Source organism: Pan paniscus, chromosome 7, assembly GCF_029289425.2.
Source record: "Pan paniscus chromosome 7, NHGRI_mPanPan1-v2.0_pri, whole genome shotgun sequence".
NCBI lineage: Eukaryota > Metazoa > Chordata > Mammalia > Primates > Hominidae > Pan > Pan paniscus.
The window spans coordinates 92,716,730-92,738,631 of NC_073256.2; the positions used below are offsets into that span (position 1 = coordinate 92,716,730).

Here is a 21,902-nt window from a genome sequence, read left to right on the forward strand (position 1 = left end):
TTCAGTATCTTACACTAAATTGAACCTAAATTAAACTTACAGTTCATTCAATCACAGAATGTAAACTCCATGAAGGTAACTTGATTTTTCCTGCTTAATATACTGTTGTGCCTCTAATGGCTACATCAGTACCTGGCACCTGAGTACTTGTTCAATGAAAGGTGAAGAGAAAAATGAACTGGCAGTGTATTTCCACCATACTAGCAAGATGTTTATTTAAAAACATTTAAAAACTGTTTTTTAAAAAACATTCTAGTTAAGACGAGATAATTCAATGTTCAAGCTAATAATTCTATACCATTTTAAGAGTCTGAATTTACTTTTAAGTAAAAAAAGGCAGAGAAAAAGAGTGAAGGATACAGAATTATCTTGATTATGCACTGCTGTTATTATTCCCATGCTAAAGACCCCTTTTGTTTCAATAAAACTATCAATATTTACTGAGAATGAGAGCTCTGAATCAAAGGCAAGAGAAAGAGACCTGTAAATAGTGCTGTTCATACTAGTTGCCCCCAGTAGTTCCCAGGCCTCACTTCCAAGCTGCCTTAAGTAATTTTTACTTTCTGAATATAAAGCCAACTGTGGAGGGGTCAGACAGCTGAGGACTGAACTTCTTAAAAATTGGCTTCAAAGAAAAGCATAACATTACAACTGAGGTGGCCGAGCACAGTGGCTCACGTCTGTAATCTCAGCACTTTGGGAGGCTGACACAGGTGGATCACCAGATCAGGAGATAGAGACCATCCTGGCTAACACGGTGAACCCCATCTCTACTAAAAATACAAAAATTACCCGGGCATGGTGGCATGCACCTGCAGTGCCAGCTACTCGGGAGGCTGAGGCAGGAGAATTGCTTGAACCCGGGAGGCAGACATTGCAGTGAGCAGAGATCGCGCCACTGCACTCCAGCCTGGGTGACAGAGCAGGACACCGTCTCAAAAAAAAAAAAAAAGTTACAACTGAGGCATCAGGTCTTAAGGTTTAAAACAGTCTCATAATTGTCACATTATCATATTATGTCAACTCTGAAAATAAATGCACACTCATCCCAGAGTCTCCAAAATCTTTATCTTTAGAATCCAACCTTGTTTTAAGTAGTAAAATGAAGGAGCATTGTTAGTAGTCACCTGACAAAAACTGTCCATTATTCTTGACATTAAAAATTGAATGCAATGATTTAAAAAACATAATACATTAACATTTACATAATATATTTAGAATCACATGGTTTCCAGTGATTAGAATTCAGTCATGCCTGGAAAGGAGAAGACAGTGGCTAGGAGCACATTCCTTATAAAGGATACATAAATGGTATACTTAGGATGACTAATATTAAGAATTTAAACACGGTGCATTTTTTTCCTCAGAGGAAGCAATTTTAGTTTCTAAAGAGCATTTACTTCTGACATCTCGATTCCTGATTTCAGTGGCTGCAGACTGTGTACTTCTGTGCCACACTTAGGACAAGTAAAGTACATGTCAAATAAGAAACTACTCTTAGCACAGAAGTAACAGAAAATATGCTCACATCCTATGGTGTGAGGCATGGTGGGCCACTCTCCACATAGAGCGCATTCTTTGCCACTGGTGGCTAATGTATTGTCACTATTAGGTGCACCAGTAAGAGGAATACACCATGAAGACAGCTTGGCTTTCAACTTCTGGACATTGATAAGTGGTAAGAGAAAAATCAGAAATTCAGCAAAACCATGCCAGAGAAGTTCCCTATTCATGTATTCAAAGCCAACTTCACGTATGTTTTGAGGCTTGCAAAATACAGAATGAATACCTAGGAGACGTTCTGTCAAAGTTGCAAACTTTCCCCTCTGAAGGAAAATCAAAAAATTAATCAGCCCACCTAATTTCAAAAGTCCAATCACAAAATTCACACACTGCTTGACTTTCCCAAATGATGCTAATTGATGGTTTCGAAACAAATCATAGCATCGTTCTTCTAACCACCTGCCACCAATTGTACAAACAGCATACCAGATTTTTTGATTTTTACTGGGTGGCTGATATCTCAGGTTAGGGGAAAAATCATTTTTGTACTTAATATTCAAAACTGACTGTCCCACTGTGGCATTTTTGGAGTAGATGGTGAATCTCCACAAGAAAACCCATAAGCACGCTTTCACCTCTGGCTCAAAGCGAGCTAACAGCCCAGGTTTAAATCCATGAAAGCACTGAGTAAACTGGGACCAAACTAGCTGCTCCAGGGCCTTGTTTAGTTCAAGTGAATCCAACTGGCTTATTCTTAGCACTCTGTTTGCACTCTTCGCATTCTCTTTTCTGGAAGCCATGTCTTCTCTGAAGGTCTCTAGGAAAAAATACAATTGAAGAACATTAGCAAAGAGTTGCAATCTTGTACAACCTCCTCAACTTATGCCTGGAAACTGTCATACACAAATTACACAGGACACATAAGCGATGAGCCTTTCAGTAGTCTCAAATAGTACAGCGAATAATCACTTCTTACTTGAAACTTCTGTCTCATCTCTCAGAGCCTTTCTTTCTCCCCCTGCCTTTTTTTCTTAATTTCTTTTTCTTTTTTCTTGACCCTCTTCATCAAAGAAATAACAACAAAACAAAACAAAACTGTACCCTCTTTCCACAAATATACTTCTAAGCAATACTCTTTGGTCAGATATTCTAGCAGGGAGACATTAAAATCCTGAAGCTAACAGAAAGGAGGCTGAATAACATGACTAATGAAGAGATACAGGAAGGTAATAAATACAACAACTATATAGAACATTGCAATAGATGGTTAAGTCAAGACCTCAGTTTATTTTCCAGCACTACTACTGACTCCAAAGGTGTTATTTTTCAGCAAGTCATTTAATCTTTCTCAAATACATTTTATATGTGTAAAGGAAGTTAAAAAGAAAAATAAATGAACAATACACGGTTACTATTCTATCACGCTATTGCCAAAAATAAATAGTACTAAATCTTAGTATGAAGGAACAAGAATGCAGAAATATCATTATTAAGGTACTAAAAATGTATATATCACACAGTACTCTAAGAAAACTATGATATAAAAATATATACCACAATAATGCCATAAATAGACTAAGGAAACAAATTGGTGCTAAAGGGAAAAAAATTTAAATGAAATATAAGAAGCTGAATGGTTAGCTAGGTACAGCTTACTGATTCAATACACATATATTATTATAAATATGTATTATGTGCAAGCTGATATAATTAAAACACCAAGTCACTGCCATAATCCAGTATACAGACCAGTTCAGATATTTTAAATATTATTAACTGGCAAATCCACCCATGACAAAAAAAAAAAAAAAATGAGGCTTAAATTTAGTTGCTAAAATGGACCTCAGTATGATCTCATTTATATGTGGATTCTAAAAAAGTCAAACTTATTGAAACAGAGAGTAAAATGGTGGTTGGTAGGGGCTGGGAGGGTGAGAGAAATGGGAGATATTAGTCAAAGGGTGCAAATTTTCAGTTATAAGATGAGTAAGTTCTGAGGAACTCATGTCCAGAATAGCATAGTTAATATGCTCTATTGTTTCTTTGAAATTTGCCAAGAGCAAATCTGAAGTGTCCTCATCACACACATACACACAGGTGGTAAGTAACTACGGGTGGTGATTGATGTAATTAACTTGATTGTGGCAGTCATTTCACAATGGATACATATATGAAATCATTACATTGCACACTTTGAATATATACCATTTTTACTTGCCAATTATACTCCAATAAAGCTAGGGGAAAAAAACACAAAAAAATTAAAATGGGCTATCACCACACCGGGCTTGATTATCATGTCTAGGCCTTTAAAAAGCCAATACCCTAAAAGAAAGAACAGTTACTGAGGGAGGCATGGATACTGCTGGAGCTCACTGCCACGGTCTGGTCACATATTCTTCGACAAGTCATTTCCCCTGACCCTGACCTATGCCTTGGTTTCTTCACATATAAAACAAAGGGCTGGAGATAAAATGACCTTCAAAGTCCTTTCAAATTCTATTCTGTTATGATTTTTAGTAAAAAGATGATAAACACAATTTATTAGAAGGTAACGTAAACTTGTACTTCTTGAAATTGGGAGTATCTTTGACAACCAAAGTTGTTTTCAAGAGGGAAGTTCTAAATTTACCCATGCATCCTAGAAGACTTAGTGGCAGAAGACTACATGTTTAACAAGTTCAAGTCCAGGAAACAAAAATGATCAATGAATAACAGGTTGTTTGGAGCTATTTTTCTCTCAAACCAGATATACAACAGGAATGCTTCTCACCATAAATGCCAACGATCTTCTGGGGAGATCTCACCTTCTTCCTGTTCCTGCAGCTCCCTCAAGACTGGACAGCCTATAGCTATGACAGTGGGAATTTTTGCTCCAAGTTCTTCTGTGAAATCCTTGCCTCATACTTGCCAGAAGCTACATACAAAAAAGAATAAAGTTTAAAAGGGAGTTCCTTTTCCTCACTCTACAAATCAAATCCATTGCCAAGGACTGTTGGTACGTGGTCCAAAATTTTTCCTAACCCATCTGTCACTCCCTATCCCCCGCAAGCCTTTTCCTGAATTCTGGCTGCTCTCCTCTCTCATGGATTCCATCAAACTGGTCTACCTTACCTTCTGCCTCCTTCAGTGCATTCTCCACACTGCCAGTGTTCTAAAACACAAACCTCCCCAAATCCACTCCCAGCTGCTTTCCTTCCTTACGCATCACATCCAGTCAAAAAGTACCCCCTTCTCCTGTTCACCAGTAGACTTCACTGTCTGTTCCCTTCGTGTGGAACAGTCCGTTTCCAATCTTTTAACTGAAAACTCATACTAAGATTTTAAGTACTGGCTCAGACATCACTTCCTTCTGACTCCAAATTTGGGTTGCTGCCCATCTAGTTGTTCCCTTGGCACTCTATTCTTTCCCTTTCTTGGCCTCTATGTACTGTACATAAACTACTTTTAAATGGTTTATTTCCTCCACTAGAGGATGAGCCTGTTGTGAAGATTATTTGAGCCTTATCACAGTTGAATCAGAACAACTATCTCAGTTCCTGGTACACAGAAGGCACTCTACAAACACTAGATAAATGAATAAATGAATAGGATGAAAGTCTGGGATGTGTGAAGGATAGAAAATATCAATTCCCATCCATTACCCTTTAAAACTATTTCAAATTACCATATCCAGAAAGATGATTATTACTAATTTCACCATGTTTATTGTGCATCTGTTATTTACCTGTTAATATGAGAGCTAGTGATATAATGGTACAACAGACACTGTTTTCAACCCTTGTGGAGGGTTGTGGAACAAGAGAGAAAAGTAAAGGTGTGCTATATAAAATAAACAGGTGATTACAATAAGGTGCGATCAGTGATATGCAAGGGAAAATTCAGGGCACTATGGTTACAACTATACTTCAGAAGGTCAGAGAAGGCTTCCTGGGAGAGGCAATACCTAAGCAGCCACCTGATATTAGCATGTCAGCCTGGTAAAGGAGGGTAAGAATATTATTGCCAATGGTGAGAAGAGTAGGTACTAAGGACTAGAGGTGCACAGATGAGATAAGGCTGGAAAGAAGCAGGAGACAGGTCCTAAAGGCCCTAGAAGCCAAACTGAGGAGGCTGTATTTTATGAGGAAGGTAACGGGAAGCCCTCGATAGTGGTACGCAAAGAACTAGTAAGATTTACATTTTAGACTACTTGTTCTGGCCACCCTGAGCAAGAATGGAATAGAGGCTGAGAGAAAGACTGGAAGCATAGAGACGAGTTAACAGGTTGTTAAAATGATCTAGTGAGAAACTAATGATGGCCTAAATTAGAAAAGCATCAATGGGGACAGAGAGAAAAGGGTTATCTTTGACAGCGGTGAGGTGGTAGAAGTGACACTATCTGGAGAGAAATAAGCCAAGAAAAACTGACTTAAGTAATTGAGTGATAGTGATCCAAGTCCCTGAAACAAGAAATACACGAGGCAATACAGGTTTGAACAGAAAGATAATACATACATGCAATTTTAAACATTTGAGGATCCTATGAGACATCTAAGTGGAAAAGTTCAGTAGGCAGTTATGTAAATACGACAGAAAAAATCTGGGTAGAATTTTAGAAGTCTGATGCCCCTCTGGTAAAACTAATCTATTTTAAATCTACTTGATCTACATAAGTGCTAAAATCAAGAAGGCAGTGATTTAAAACAAGATAGATCTTGTCTATTTGTAACACATTCAACTTTCTTTGTAACAACGTAATCTTATTCTGGTAGTTTTTAACTGCTAACAGATATATGTGTCTATGATAAAGATACATATATCTCTGGGCTTTTAATCCTTCTAAACTGTGGTCTTCACCATCACAGTCCTGTGGTCTCTGCTCCTCTAGTCTAGTGGTTTTCAAACTTGTGACTTCATCAGAATCACATAAGAAAACAGGCATACCTCAGAGACATTGCAGGTTAGGTACCAGACCACTGCAATAAAGCAAATATCACAATAAAGTAAGTTACACAACTTTTTTGGTTTTCCAGTGCATATAAAACTTATATTTTCACTATACTGCAGTCTATTAAGTGTGCAATAGCACTGTGCCTTAAAAACAATGTACATACCTTAATTAAAAACTACTTGATTGCTAAAAAATGCTAACAACCATCTGAGCCTTCAGTGAGTTATAATCTTTTTGATAGTGGAGGGTCCTGCCTTGATGTTGATGCCTGCTGACTGATCAGGGTGATGACTGCTGAAGGCTGGGGTGGTTGTGGCAATATCTTATAACAACAACAAAGTTTGCTGCATGGATTGACTCTTCATCTCATGAAAGATTTCTCTGTAGCATGCGAAGATTTCTGATAACATTTTACCAAGAGTAAACCTTCTTTCAAAACTGGAGTCAACAGTCTCAAACCCTGCCACTGCTTTATCAATTAAGTTTATGGGATATTCTAAATCCTTTGCTATCTTTTCAACAATGTTTACAGCATTTCCCCAGGTATAAACTCCATCTCAAGAAACCACTTTCTTTGCTTATCCATAAGAAGCAACTCACTGGGTGCAGTGGCTCATGCCTATAATTCCAGCCCTTTGGGAGGCCAAGGGAGGATTTCTGGGCAACACAGGGAGACACTGTCTCTACAAAAACTGAAAAAAAAAAAAAAAAATTAGCCAGGCGTGCTGGCATGCACCTGTAGTCCTAGCTACTAAGGGGAGGCTGACGCAGGAGAGTTGCTTGAGCCCAGGAGATTGAGAGGCTGCAGTGAGCTGACTGTGCTGTTGTTCACCAGCCTGAGTGCCAGAGCATGACCTTCGTTTCAAAAAAAAAAAAAAAAGAGGGGAAGCAAGTCCTTATCAATTCAAGTTCTATTATGAGATTGTAGCAAATCAGTCACATCTTTAGGCTCCACTCTAATTCTAGCTCTCTTACTATTTCCATCACATCTGTAGTTACTTCCTCCACTGAAGTCTTGAACTCCTCAAAGTCATCCACAATGGTTAGAATCAACTTCTTACAAACTCCTGTTCATGTTGGTATGTTGACCTTCTCTCACCAATCATGTTCTTAATGGTACACAGAATGGCGAATCTTTTCCAGAAGGTTTTCAATTTACTTTGCCCAGATCCATCAGAGAAATTGCTATTGGCAACTATAGGCTTATGAAATGTAGTTCTTAAAAAAAATATATAAAAGTCAAAATTACTCCTTGATCCATGGGGTGCAGAATGAATGCTGTGATAGCAGGCATGAAAACATTAATCTCCTTGTACATCTTCGTCAGAGCTCTTGGGTGACTAAAGTGCATATCAATGAGCAGTAATATTTTGAAATAATTTTTTTTGAACAAGTCTCACCTGTGTGCTTAAAATATTCAGTAAACCATGCTGTAAACAGATGTGCTGTCATCCAGGCTTTGTTTTTTTCATTTATAAAGTAGAGGCAGAGTAGTTCTAGCATAATTCTTAAGGGTCTTCGAATTTTTAGAATGGTAAATAAGCACCGGCTTCAACTTAAGAGCCACCAGCTACATTAACCCACAACAGGAGAGTCAGCCTGTCCTTTGAAGCTCTGAAGCCACATATTGGCTTCTCCTCTCTAGCTATCAGTGTTACATGGCATTTTCTTCCAATATAAGCCTTTTGTCTATCTTGAAAATATATTGTCTAGTGTAGTCACCTTCATCAATTATTTAGCTAAAGCTTCTGGATAACTTGCTGCAGCTCTGATGTCAGCATTTGCTGCTTCAGCTTTCATGTTTATATCACAAATAGTTATTTCCTTAAATCTCACGAACCAACCTCTGCTAGCTTCCACCTTTTCTTCTGCAGATTCCTCACCTCTTTGTCTTAAAGAATTGAAGAGAGTTAGGAACTTGCTCTGGATTAGGAATTTGCTCTGTTAGGAACTTGCTCTGGATTAGGAACTTGCTCTGGATCAAGGAATTAATTCCTTGACTTAAAGGAATTTTGTGGCTGGTTTGATCTTCTATCTAGACCACTAAAACTTGTCCCACATCATCAGCAATAAGGCTGTTCACTTTCTTTAATTCATGTGTTCCCTGGAGGATCACTTTTAATTTCCTTCAAGAACTTTTCCTCTGCATTCACAACTTGGCTGTTTGGTATAAAAGGTCTACCTTTTGGCCTGTGTTGGCTTCTGACATGGCTTCCTCACTAAGCTTAGCAAAATCTAGCAAAATCATTGCTAGATTTTGATTTAAAGTGAGAGATGTACAACCCTTCCTTTCACTTGAACACTTAAGAGGCCATTGTAGGCTTATCTTAATTGGCCTAATTTCAACATTGTTGTGTCTTAGGGAATAGGCCAGTCAGCAGAACAGTCAGAACACCCAATATTTGTTAAGTTCACCATCTTATATGGATACAGTTCTTGGTGCCCCAGAATATTTATAAGTTCACCATCTTATATGGATACAGTTCGTGGTGCCCCAGAACAGTTACAATAGTAATAACAAAGATCACTGATCACAGGTCACCACTAAGAATATCATAATAAAAAAAAGTCTGAAATATTGCCAAGAATTACCTAAACGTTACACAGAGAAACCAAGTTGAGTAAATGCTGTTGGAAAAAAAATTGTGCAGATAAACTCGATTGACTCAGGTTTGCTACAGACCTTTAATTTGTAAAAGCAGTATCTGCAAACCAGAAGAAAGCACAGTAAAATATAACGAGGTGTGAACTAGGCTATACCAAGTAGGTTTGTGTGAGTACACCCTATGATGTTCGCACAATGATGAAATCATCAAACTATGCGCTTCTCAGAATGTACCCCCTTGATAAGCAATTCATAACTGCATCTCTTCCTCAGGTTCCTTAGTGATATTTAGTGAGAAACTGGTCAGAGTGAGTGGCTTGTCAGAAGAATCATCTATTTCAAGTTTCTTGTTTTTGGAGGAATTACACTTAAAAACATTCAGTAAAAACAGGAATTTTTAATGACTGCCAGAAAAGGAGACCTAAAACAGTCTTTAACCAATACAATATTTAACAATACTTATTATCAAAAAATTCTTTCTTATCCCTTCTGTTACAGTTTAACATTTTTTTCTTTCTTCTTTTCCTCCCCAGGCCTGGCCTCAGTGTAGATTAGGAACAGCTGGGTTTGCTCTCCTCCCTACGTAAGACTCTTTAATAGACCAAAAGACTATTATTAAACTGTTCTTCAGCCTTTGCTCCTCCAGATGAATAATTTCTCTATTTTTTGTTTTAGGTTTTATTTTCCAACATTTTAGTCATTTTTGTGACTTCTTTTAGTTGTAAACATAGAACAGACACTGTCTATTACACACCATAGTTCATTAAAGTGGAATACTTCTCCCATGCTCTACATTCTTCTTTAGGCATCTGTCATAGAGTGGAAAAAGCAGATTTAAAATCAAACAGGCCTGGGCTCAAGTTCTAGCTCTGTCACTTACTTGCTATGAGATCTTAAAAAACTTCATTAGCCTCGGATTCTTCTCCTAAAAGTTGGAAATAACAGCTACCTCACAAAGTTGTTGAGATTAAACCAGATAATGTTACGAAAGTGGTTTAGAAGCCATAAAGCAGTATTATTTATTACATTATTGTTGCTTTGGCTAGGGATGAGCATGAAAAGTAACAGGCCCCAAACTAATTTTGGCAAATCTCATTTCGAAAGACTGAAACCTTCACTGTTAGTTATAGTAATGCCTCAATCAACCTGTATCAAAATGTTTTTCCAGGAAATATTGACATCATTAAGACATAAATTGTGGCAGTTAAACCACAAACATGATGTCACCCTTATGTGTGCATGTGGGAGGGGCCAGGCAGGAGTGGGCAGAGATATGATGGTTCAGTGGAACTCACTGCCCACTTAACTTGCACCTTGTCTGAAAGGATATGACACGGTGTGGATAGAGAAAAGAGATGGGTTCCCGCATGACCTGCTCCCGTCATTATTTAGCCCCTATCAACATAGTTGTGCCTGTTATCTTGAAGTAAAGAAACCTCATGAATGCACACTTACAATATTTGACTCTAGGGTGCTTTGCTGCACACAACATGGTACTGGCAGTCCAAGACAAGCAACAAACTTGTATTCATCACCAGCATATTACATTCAGTTCTTCCTCATCACACATACTCCCACCCCACCCCTCTCTTTCTGGCAGGTACAGCTATTCTAGAATACTCTCTTTAGTAAAGGGCAGCAAAGGAGTAGAAGAAAATGATGAAATCAAAATAACTAGAAATTCAATTAACCCAATTATGGAATCTTCTTCCCTCTACAGCAGTACAACAAGATTTGTTATAATAGGTATGAAGCATAAATGCCATAAACGACTTTATATCACATAAAATTATTCCCAATATAGTGTAAGCAGTTTGTGTTTTAGTGAATTCTAATTCTCTGACAAATGGTTACTCAATGTAACAAATATATACTGGACACCTACCAAACACAAGGCATTCTCCTAGGTACCAGAGATTCAATCTAAATATTTAACTGTCAGCTAGCTTCCTTTTATTCAAGCATTTTAAAAGACATAGGAAATCAGGACTGGCCATTGATCTCTGAAGTGAAGAATGGATCCCAAAACGTGAAAACATTATAAAGGATCACAAAACTTTCCAGGGAGAAAAGAGGAAAATGGTATGTAAGGCAAGGGAACAGGCTGTGTGAAAGCCCAGAAATAGCAAGCTCCTGACCATAGCCTAGCTGGGACATACGGACACGAGTTGCACCATGAGCTGCATCCTTGGTTATTTAACCCCCGTCAATGTGGCTGCATCTGTTATCTGGAAGGAGACAAGTCATCTGCCATGACCAAAGCAGGCTGGCAGGAGAGACTGGCTGAAGTGTCAACCTAGCCACACTGTAAAAAGAACCTGTGTTAAGGAAATTGTATTGATTCTGTAGGCATGAATAATCATTGAAGAGAAGAGACATAATGGGATATAAATTTCAAAAGATTAATCTGACGGCAGAGTTCAATAAAACTGAAGAAAAGAAAAACTGCCGTTCTGGGAGACCAGATTTATAGGATTCCTGCAACAATTCAGGGGCCTACCTATGATGCTAGCAACTTCCTGGAAAAGTCAAAGTAATTTAACTTACTTAAGAACCATGGAAATCAAGAGGAAGACTATACTATCCCTTCACATTTTTGGGTCAAAAATTCCCAGTGCTTTTGGTAAACTAGTACTCTCCTTACTTCTGTTACAAGGATTGCCAACACCCATGCCCAACCACTGGTAAGTCTATTTTGACTTTACCTTCAATAATTTAAGTAAGCTTTAACAATTTCTATATTATTGGTCATTGTAAATTAGTATTTAGTTTTATAAATGTAAGCTCAAACTTGAATATTTTTAAAAATTACAAGCTAACTGCTTTTTGTAAAAAGAATTGCTTTGAATTGAACCACCATTAAATTTAATTCTAATAGATTTTTCCTATTCTACCTTTTCATACACAATCCTACCAGCCACCCACTCCTGCAATTCTCGAACTATACTAACTTTAAGATTCCAAAATGCTAACCCAGGGGAGGGGAGAGATATATTTACTGGCTATGCAAAGAGATATATAAAAATATGTAACTAAAATTATAATTGGCAGTAAATAATCTTAGCGTTTAGTGAAGGATTCTACCATGTTAAGGATATGTGAAAAAGATGCTTAAGGCAAAATCAAGACCAGATAAAAAGTATAGCATCTACTAGGGTTCGTGTGATTAACTTGTCACATAAATATGTTTAAGACAAAATGATCTAGTACTAAAATCTATTAAAAGGGTCTCCTGCTGACATTTTATCATTAAACATGTCACACTGCTTTTCTTTCACAGAAAAAGACAACTAAAAATTATTTACTAAGAGCAGCAATATATAACCTTATCCCTTAAATAACTCATGCTTTCCTTTTATGTTTTTCATATCCCAAAATAAAAACTTTGCCTTCTATATCACATTCCAAAAACTAAACAAATGACTGTATCTCACTGAGGAAGAAGGAATGTTTCAGGATGTATTTTATAGTTTTATTGAGTATAGTACAAATTATGAATGAATATATTTTCTTTAAAAACATGTTATTGACAGAAATCTATCAATAATAATGTGGGTATTGTCAAGGGCCTGTCAATATTAACGTAATTATGATTCAGGGGATAACATGGATTTTAGCTATAATACCATGTAACATCTCCTACATCACTGCTATCAATATACACATTATTATTGACCTGTTCCAAGACTCTCAGTATTAGACGTATTACCATTAGGCATATTTGTCAATGCATACTGTCTACAAAATTCTGCATTTAAATTTACAGTCCTGTAAACTTTGTCAGCAGAAACGTGATTCTCAAGTAATCTCTACTGTGTCATACCCACTCATGCACCCCCTGCCAGGCTATTCTTTTCCATCTCCACAATAATAAACTAAGTTTTAGAATGAAAATGTCACTGCCACACCATCTTAAATGTTCTAGCAATCAAAGTGGATGAGACCACGTTCATTGTTTTCTCTTTCTGAAAATGTTAAACTAGCATTTCATATTATGAGGTTATATGAATAAAATTCTATGACTAGACATCTTAAGTTTTGAACCTATAACCTACTATTTTATTTCCTTTGTGTAGTCAGATAGATTTACTGTCCCATGTATTGAAATCAATACTAATAAATGGGACGTGCATCAAAGAGGGATTTAACTGGACACTGATTCCCAGAACACGTTTCAAATATGGGGAAAAGAAAAAAGGCTATGGCTGAAGCCCATTAGAACACTGTGACCTCTGGCACTGTGAACAGGCCTAACAACTCTTAAGTTCAAATCCCACTTCTGTCACAGACTTGCTAAGTGCCTTGTCACTACTTTCTCGTTCCTCTCTTTCACCACACATAAACTAAGTTTTAATAGTTTATAGACACCTGATGTTGTAAATCCCAGTTGTGCTCATTTGGGTATAGCCAAGATATGTGAAATTTTAAAACTGTGTTATGTTCAACAGACCTCTAAATTACTTTTAACTTCAATGAACATTGCCTCATCAAAATCCAAATAGGATTTTTCTTTTTGAAGTGGTAGTGGATACATGACAAAACATTTCTAAAATGTATCTGAAAGATAAACTTCAAAGTTGCACATATTTCTCAAAAATATGGACAATGGTAAGTAACCTGCCCTAGAAGAGGGGAAAATATCTTTTTTTTTTTTTCCATTTAGGGAGAAGAGGAAACTCAACACAACTCAAGATTATATTGAGTCTTACACAATCAACTGAGTGCCTTACTTATCTCATACACAATATAGTTATTCAAGTATCTAAAACTAGCACAAAATACTTTTTTTAAACCTTAGAAAAGAATTTCCAATACTTGGGCCTAGCTTTATAAGTATATTTTTAAGATAACAGCATGGCACTCATATTTTTTTCTTTCAGAAACCTGATACTTCTGAGTCTGAGAATGCTTACTGTGAAAATAAAGAACAGATGTTGGAGCGAGTATTGGGGAAAGCAGAGTTAAACTGCCTCTGATTAGCTCTGTATTCTAGCCCAGGTTCACTAACAGATTGTGTGACTCTAGACAAGTCATTTTATTACACTATACTCTTCATTGGCTAAAAAAAGAAACAAACAAAAAAAAGCAACTGTAAGTTTACCTACCTATCTAGAATCCTTATAGAAACTGCTTTAGGAAATCTTGCAAGGGAAAGGGAAAAAAATGAACAGCTATTTCCAATTGCAAAAGAGCAATACAGGACATGAGGAAAATAGAGAAATCAGAGCAGGACACAGGAGACAGAGACAGTATTCATGGAGAGTAACAGTGAACCACTAAGGAAGACAATCCCAATGAACTTGTTAGTTTACAACCAGAGAAAATACTTAACACCTACCAGTTACTGAGTGCTAACAAGTGACTACTATAGCTAATTACCAAGTACAAATTTAAATATTAAATCATTTAATCCTTATAATACTAATAAAGAGCTTCTGTTATTACTTCTGTTCTAAAACAAGGAAATTGAGGTGCAAAGAGATTAGATGACTTGTGTGAAATCCCATGACCAGAGGGGGCAGAACCAGCTCTAAACCAGTGTTCTATACTGACAACGTGGTAATGGACCCAAAAGTTAAACATAAACACTTTAGGATGGTACCACAGGTCACACAGATGGGGCTACCTTAAAGAGGCCAAGTACTAAGAGTATAGGCATAAACTATGGGAAAAACACTAGTGCAAGTATGAACAGGACACACATGAAATGTATGAGCAGCTAGATGTTTAAATACTCTATAAATAATTTAAAAATGGGCTTTAGAATCTAATTGCTTAAGAATTCTAAATGACTTGAAAATAACTGGAACAAACATTTAATTGCACATTTTATGGTACAAGAGAACACGGAAATATCCCCAAAGGAACAAAGAGCCATTAGCAATGGAATAGGAGGAACTACCATGTGATACATATCATGTACAAGGCACTACAACTTTTCTTTACATTCTTCATTTCATTTAATCCTCACAACACAGTAAGTACAGTATTATCATCTCCATTTTAAGAAGATAAAAAATTAAGGCTTGAGAAGATTAACAACCCATCTAAAGTCAAGCTGGTAATAAGTAAATTTATGGTAAACATTAGAAAAACTGTAGAACATACAAAATACACTTAGTAGAATGGATATTTGCTAAGCTTGGATCAAATTTAATCCCACAGAACTCAAAAGAAATCTTTTTCCCCTTCAAGATCATTCAAAAGACCAGACTGCCAGTCAAGCTGTCAGGACTGTAGATGGGGAAAGAAATTAAAGGAATGAGGTAAAGTTTTCCTTGTTGCTTGGGATGTATTTTGTCTATATTCCCTCTCCCTGCTTCACTATACATGTGGTCAAAGGACCATTCAAAGGACCATGTCAAATCTGAACAAAAGGAATAGATGAGTGAAAAACTCAAGGTGTGAACATTAACTATTATGAACACAAACATGCAAGGTAGAGGTAATGCCAACTCATTCATCTAACACTAAAAGACAAGTGGGCCGAGGTGGGCAGATCGCCTAAGGTCAGGAGTTCAAGACCAGTCTGGCCAACATGGTGAAACCCTGTCTCTACTAGAAATACAAAAATTAGCCAGGTGTGGTGGTGCACGCCTGTAATCCCAGCTACTCGGGAGGCTGAGGCAGGAGAACTGCTTGAACTCGGGAGGCAGAGGTTACAGTGAGCTGAGACCGTGCCACTGCACTCCAGCCTGGGCAACACAGCAAGACTCCGTCTCAAAAAAATGAAAAGACAGTGGTTAGGCATAATCAAAACACCATTACACTTAAGTTCTTGGTTGTTTTACTAGTAAGAAGAAAGAAAAGATAACTTGGATGGAATTTTATCTCATCTTATTGACAGGCAGTAATAAGGGAGATGTCTGATAAAAAGAAAATATATTAAATTGAGTAAGAAGCAACATAGAAGAAGGTATTTTTATTGTATAGATGGGAATATGTTAGGAAGAAGTCTAATATCCCACACGGAGAAAGGCAGAGGACACTAGACATCCCTTCTTTGCCTCCACTTCCATGTAAAGAAACTACAGGGCTGGGTTTAAAAGAGCAGGATTACAGACAGGGCAAATGGAGCAATTTAGGGCTTTTCTCCTAAGGTTTCTTGTACATTCCAAAGGAATAGAAAAGGAACATGAAACATTTACAAACTGTTATCACTTCACAGAAAAGAGGTACAGAGAACATCCAATTTGCTTCTAGGTTGTCCAACTCAGATCATCAAAAGAGGAAAAAATGAAATAATTCAAGAGAGAACTTCTGGCCAGAAATAAAGATTGTGCACATTCACACATTTTCCTTGTGCTATTGGAACCTGAGAATGTGGATGGTGTGCAAGAGGGAAAGAAACTTACAATTATTTGATGTTGTGAGAAAAACATGGGGCTAGGACTGAGCTCTTTTAATGGGTGTGATGATGAGCAAGCCTGCTAATACCTTTAACGTTCAGGTACCAAATATGTAAAATGAAAAATACTTGTCCTCCCTACGGCAAGAATCATTATGTGCATCAAATATAAGCAAAACTTTTATGGCTAAAATAAGAGGATATGGAGAAGAAAGAATAATAAATTCTAATTCTGTTCATAAAGAAAAACATTTCAAATTTGTATTGATAAAATAAATTGAAACAGAATAGGGACATATTTGTAGCTTTTAGAAATAAATTAGCTGTGAATATATTATTTTTAAAAACTGTAATAAATGTACATTGAGTACAAATGAATAATTATCCCCAAAACCAGAATTTTAATGCTAGAAGAAAAAGCAGATCATCTCATTTAAGACATAAATTTAATCTTCTTAACAAGAACTTTGTTATTCAAGCGGAACACCTAAATGGCTGCTCTTGTTAAAATAAACCTGAGGGTGGGCTTGCTTTGTCTCTCCCTGCATGGCTCCAGAAAATTTCTACACAAGTTCTCCTATGGAACAGTTTTAAAACCCCAGCTTGAGTACTAACACTAGTTTCTAAAAATAAGGAGAATACGGCCAAGAGGTAAAATTGTACAAAGGCAACCAGAGTCAGGACTAGAATCCAACTGTCTTGATTTAGTCTAATACTCTTTAGTCTACTAGTCTAGTATTCGCTCTATGTCCTGTTACTTCTATTTTTTTTTTAAGAAAAAAATATGAAGGGTTTTTTTTTTTTTTGACTCTGTAAATAATTCTTTCAAATCTCTTTCTGGCTCAAGATCACTCAACTGTAATCTTTCTGGAAACAAGTAATTGATAATATAAGTGAGATCAGATAAGTTAAAAGAGCCACCCCAAGTTCATTCTGTTCAGGATTAAGTAAAGGTAACACTTTAGGGGAAGGTGTTTAGACTACAAGCTGCGGTGTTGTGAGCGCCCAAATATCATTTAATTGTCCGAAACGTCAAGATAAAATATTTCCGAGGGGCATCACGGAAGTTTAACAGAATGTGTTAGACTTGAACGTTCAACAGCTTGCTCATTTTGCCAAAAGCCCTTTCACTAAACGTGGGAAATTTGGAAAATGGTACCTCAATAAATAAACAAACAACGATTTTTAATTTAAGAACCCAGGAAAAAATGTTAACAATTCTCACATTCAGATTTCTTATCAAAAGTCAACGTGAAATATAACTAATTTATCGCAAGCAATTTTATCAGAAACTTTTCATTATCTCTTCCTCCATAAGAAAACCAAACTGCATTTACGTGCGCTTTCAACAGTGTTAGAAAACTAAGCACTCAAATTTTTTGTACTACATATAACACTTTACATGAACTTTCAGATATTAAGAAAAGCTTGGATCCTCAATTCTTTATAAAGCCGTTTATAAGAGGTAAATATCTTCACGACCGCCAAATGAGAGAAAAAGATTTCGAAGTTCGTCTCTTAAGTTACTACGTGGAATGCAGAGGGGCTCAACTGCAGCTGTGTGTGTGTTTATTTTTAATGCCGCGATCCTAAAAACATCTTTAGGAGTTTAGGTTTGCTTCACTGCCTTTCCCAAAATTCAGCAGCTTTGATTTGCCTTTTCCAGGGAGACAGGAAGCCAATAAACAGGGGAAAAAAAGCAAACGGCGACAATTACAAGGTCGTGAAACTCCACGACCTCCCAGCTGAAAACAAGACCTCGGGTTTGCACTCCGGCTCTCTAGGGCAGACACTGACCTTAGGAGTCTGAGAAACGCCCACGCTCCACGTAACTTTCTCTGAAACATTCTCTGGAAAGCTTGTCTTTTCCTAGCCGAATCTGGATTACCAAGGCTTCCGGAACTCGCAGGCTTCCGGAGAGACGCAGGAGCCGGAAGTGGCTGAAAAAAAAAAAAAAGAAAACGTTACACCAACGAGAACTGCGCTTTAGCGGCGCTGCGGAAGGCCCTGGATGGCCAAACAACCGCGAACGCCGACAAGCCGAAGAGCCGAAGGGCCGACAAGCCGAAGCGGACACCCGCGCGCGGTGATTGGCCGGTTGGCCGGATGAAATCTGTCTCTGATTGGCAGGAGAGTCACGAACCGGTCAGCCCCGGGTCAGGGGCCGCAAGTGAGGACACAAGTGTCAAGGGGCGTAAGGGAAGCCGGGGCTTGGGAGGGCAGGGCTTTCTCTGCTTGCGGACATCGCGAAGGGCCTCTGGCAGGCGCCGCCGGGTGGCGGCGAGACGCCTCCGCGCCTCCGGGGTTCCTTGTTGGTTGTCGGAGGAGGACCGGCTGAGGGATGGCCTGGTGGGGAGGGAGCCCTCGGGCAGGTAGCTGCGTCGGGCCTGGGGCAGTTGTGCTGCACTTGGAGACCTGCCCGCCTTCGGGGCCTGTGTGCACGGGGAGGATAGGCTGTTTATCTCTGCAGGCTCAGGAAGGCAGGTAGCTGGCCCGTCAGTCATCCGCCCTGCAAAGCGCTCCCGAGAGACCCCGTAGAGCGGACCGGACGCGCGCTCGTCTTCGGGCCAGCGCGCGCCTGGCCTGAGGTTTCCCGCCCCCGGAGGCCCTCACATCTCCCCGGTAACGCTTAGGAATTCGGGCAGCCAGCTCGCCTACCCCTGGGGAATCGAGGCAGAGCTTCTGGGAATGGGGTCTGAGGGAAGAGTGCTCACCAGGCAGTGACATGTAGCCGTTGAGGATCGCCACTGCCGTCTCGTTCTGTGGTATGAATGGCAGTGTCTCTCTAGAGAGTTAGTGCTGAAGTTTGAATGATGGCAGGCACTGCAGGATTCCAGCACGTAGTAGGGTTTAAGAACGTCTTAGTTCTTACCTCCAGTCTCGACTCACCGTTCCTACAAGGAACACTCACTTCTACGAAAGCTCTATTAGACGTTCGAGGGAGAGCTTATACTGTAGAACCAGTGTTATTAGGAAAGTTGTTTTTTTTTTTTGCTTGTATTTTTATTTCAGGAACTACCCATGGAGCAGAGTTGCTAAAATAAAATTTATTAACTCTAATGCTATCCAAATTGTGAAACAATGGTACAAATGAGATAGAGTAGAAGCTACAATTGATAGGGTATGTAGTTCACTTAGGGGTTTGGGAGTGGATTTTCTAGAGCTGCAACTGTCCAGTGTAGTAGTCACTGGCCACCTGAAAAGTGGCTAGTCTGAACTGAGGTCTGCTCTAAGTGTAGAACATGCACCAGATTTCTAAAGCGTGGTCTGAAAAGAAAAAAAAAGCTTGGTCTGAAAAGAAAAAGAATGTAAAGTATTTCATTAATTTTATATTGCTTACATGTCAAAATGAGAATGTTTTGGAAAATATTAAATTACGTGGCTTCCATTATATTTCTATGGATACTGCTGTTCTAGAGAGTAAAAAAAACTCACTGAAGAAGAGTAGGCCTTCCGTTTAGCAGCTGTGAAGAAAACCAACCACGCTGCACCTCTCAGGTAGCCTACAGATGTGCTGTGCTTCACTTAATTTTTGAGAAGGACGGGGGAAATACACACAAAGACTTGATTGACATAGAGGACATTTTCAGAAAGCAAATTCTGGTTCATAGAGCCTTATGTATGTCATGTGAACATCACACAGTAGCAAATGAAAATAATAAAGATATCAAACTTGAATCATATTTAATGAATCTCATTAAGAATGCGGGGAAACATGCAACAGTTAAAATTCTGTTGAAATTTTTAAAAATAAGTTCTAGATTTTAATGTTTAACCTGTAGATACGGTATACCTTCTTAATTTTCCCATGAGCTGGTGAGCTAAGGTTCCAGGGAAGCTTTGTTTCCAGTTTTTTAAAGATATATTTATTTTTCATTCATTTATTTAACAAAAGCTTTCTGAGGCCCGGGAGTTTTGCTAGGTAGTGTTGTTAAAAATGTGAAGACAGAAAACAGACACGGCTCTTACTCTCTCAGAGCTAATTCATATCAATTCAGAGGCAGTGAATAAGTAAATAATAACCAAGACAGAATATTTTCTTCTTAGTAAATGTTTACCTCTGTAAATGCAAAACATGAGTTATTTTAAACCTAGAATTTATATATTTCTAGTGACATGTTAAGAGTCTTTATTAGAACTTGGCTGTGGACTTAAAAAATATTAGGAAAAAAATCAAAGTTAATTTGTTCATTAACTATGAGAAGTTAAAGAAGAAAAATTAAAATTGTTTTTTTAACCTTTACATAGAAAAGATGAAAACATTTTATAATAGCATTTTATATCCTCTTTAGCCTTTTAGCAACTTTTAGATTCTAAGAATTTAACAATAGAAATGTAAATAAGACATTGATTTATGTCCCTAATATAGTTTTAAAATGCTGACTTTAAGAAGTTAAATTTATTCTAGAATATTATGTAGTTGCTAAGTCAATATATTTGAGTCTTTTAGGAAAAAGTTAAGTATGGATCTTATATTAGTTTACTATTAATACTATTTCTGTAACAAAGTTAGAAGCTCAAACCACCACCAATTTATTACCTTACAGTTCTGTAGTCAGAAGTCCAACATGGTTCTCAATGGCCTAAAATCAAGGTGTCCACAGGATTGTGTTCCTTTCTAGAGAGGTAAGGGAAGAATCTGATTTTTTTTTTTTTTTTTTTTGCTTATTCAGGTTGTTGGACAAATTGAGTCCCTTGCTCTTGTAGCTGTTCTCCCTGTTTCTTTGCTGGCTGTCAGCTAAGAGCTGTTTTCAGCTTCTAGAGGCCACTCACATTCCTTGGTTATGGCCCTCTTCGTCTCCAAAGCCAGCAATAGTGGATTGAGACCCTTTCATCCTTGTAAATCTTTCTTTCTTCTTCTTCCATTGCTGTATCTCTCCAATTACAGCCTTTTAAGAATCCATTGGTTAGACAGAATCTCCCCTGCTCAAGGTTCATAACTTTTATTTACATCTGCAAAGTCGCTTTTGCGGTAATAATGTAACATATTCACAGCTTACAGGGATTGGGGAATGGATATATTTAGGAGCCATTATTCTACCTATCTCAGAACTCAATTGGGGCCATGCAGTATATCCAGTGTTTCATACCACTATTCTCAATACTTTATGTTAGAATAATAATATTGATAATAGGTAAATTTTGTTGGTTATATAATATGCTCAAGGTACTTTTCTGAGCCCTTTTACTAAATTCACTCATTTAATCCTCAGAACTACCCTAGGAGGCAAACACTGTTATTGTTCCCCACTCACAGATGAGGAAACAGGTGCTGAAAGCTGAAGTAACTTGTCGAATTTCTCACAGCCATTAAATGGTGAAATGGAGATCTGAACCTAGGTAGTCTGGTTCCAGAGCCTGTGCATGCTCTGAAGCTCAACATAATAAAAATAATTTCTACATACCTGGATTTAACTAAACATGTGTTGATGATACAGTGGCTATGAATTCAGGTTCTGACATCACCTTGTGGATTCAAATTCTACCTACCCATTACTGAATGACCCTGGGCA

At 37.9% G+C, this 21,902-nt stretch overlaps 2 protein-coding genes across 6 annotated transcripts in view; one reads left to right on the plus strand and one right to left on the minus strand.

The window, feature by feature from the left end:
* Window positions 1-1,048: 1,048 nt before the first annotated feature.
* PEX2 (peroxisomal biogenesis factor 2) lies at window positions 1,049-18,731 on the minus strand. Of its 5 annotated transcripts, none has more exons than XM_034966258.3 (4): window positions 18,533-18,731; window positions 18,187-18,329; window positions 4,311-4,420; window positions 1,049-2,320 (listed from the first exon to the last, which is right to left on the minus strand). In XM_034966258.3, the coding sequence occupies exon 4, from the start codon at window positions 2,301-2,303 to the stop codon at window positions 1,386-1,388; it is 918 nt and encodes a 305-aa protein (XP_034822149.1). In that variant the 5' UTR covers window positions 2,304-2,320; window positions 4,311-4,420; window positions 18,187-18,329; window positions 18,533-18,731; the 3' UTR covers window positions 1,049-1,385. The 5 variants fall into 5 exon arrangements, with proteins under 5 accessions (XP_034822149.1, XP_063462898.1, XP_054972648.1 ...); XM_063606828.1 differs by adding an exon at window positions 6,430-6,461 and having other exon boundaries at window positions 4,277-4,420; window positions 18,187-18,545; XM_055116673.3 differs by lacking the exon at window positions 18,533-18,731 and adding an exon at window positions 6,430-6,461 and having other exon boundaries at window positions 18,187-18,315.
* A 23-nt stretch (window positions 18,732-18,754) lies between these two features.
* The window catches only part of LOC106635048 (uncharacterized), a 259,340-nt gene continuing 256,192 nt past the window's right edge, over window positions 18,755-21,902 (plus strand). The window contains exons 1-2 of the mRNA XM_063606829.1: window positions 18,755-19,887; window positions 20,937-21,015. The gene's annotated coding sequence lies outside the window, so the exon portion shown is untranslated. The remainder of the gene's footprint in view (window positions 19,888-20,936; window positions 21,016-21,902) is intronic.

What these genes read in the sequence shown, in the direction of transcription:
- PEX2 (XM_034966258.3), bottom strand. Translation starts at nt 2,303, where the DNA reads ATGGCTTCCAGAAAAGAGAATGCGAAGAGTGCAAACAGAGTGCTAAGA.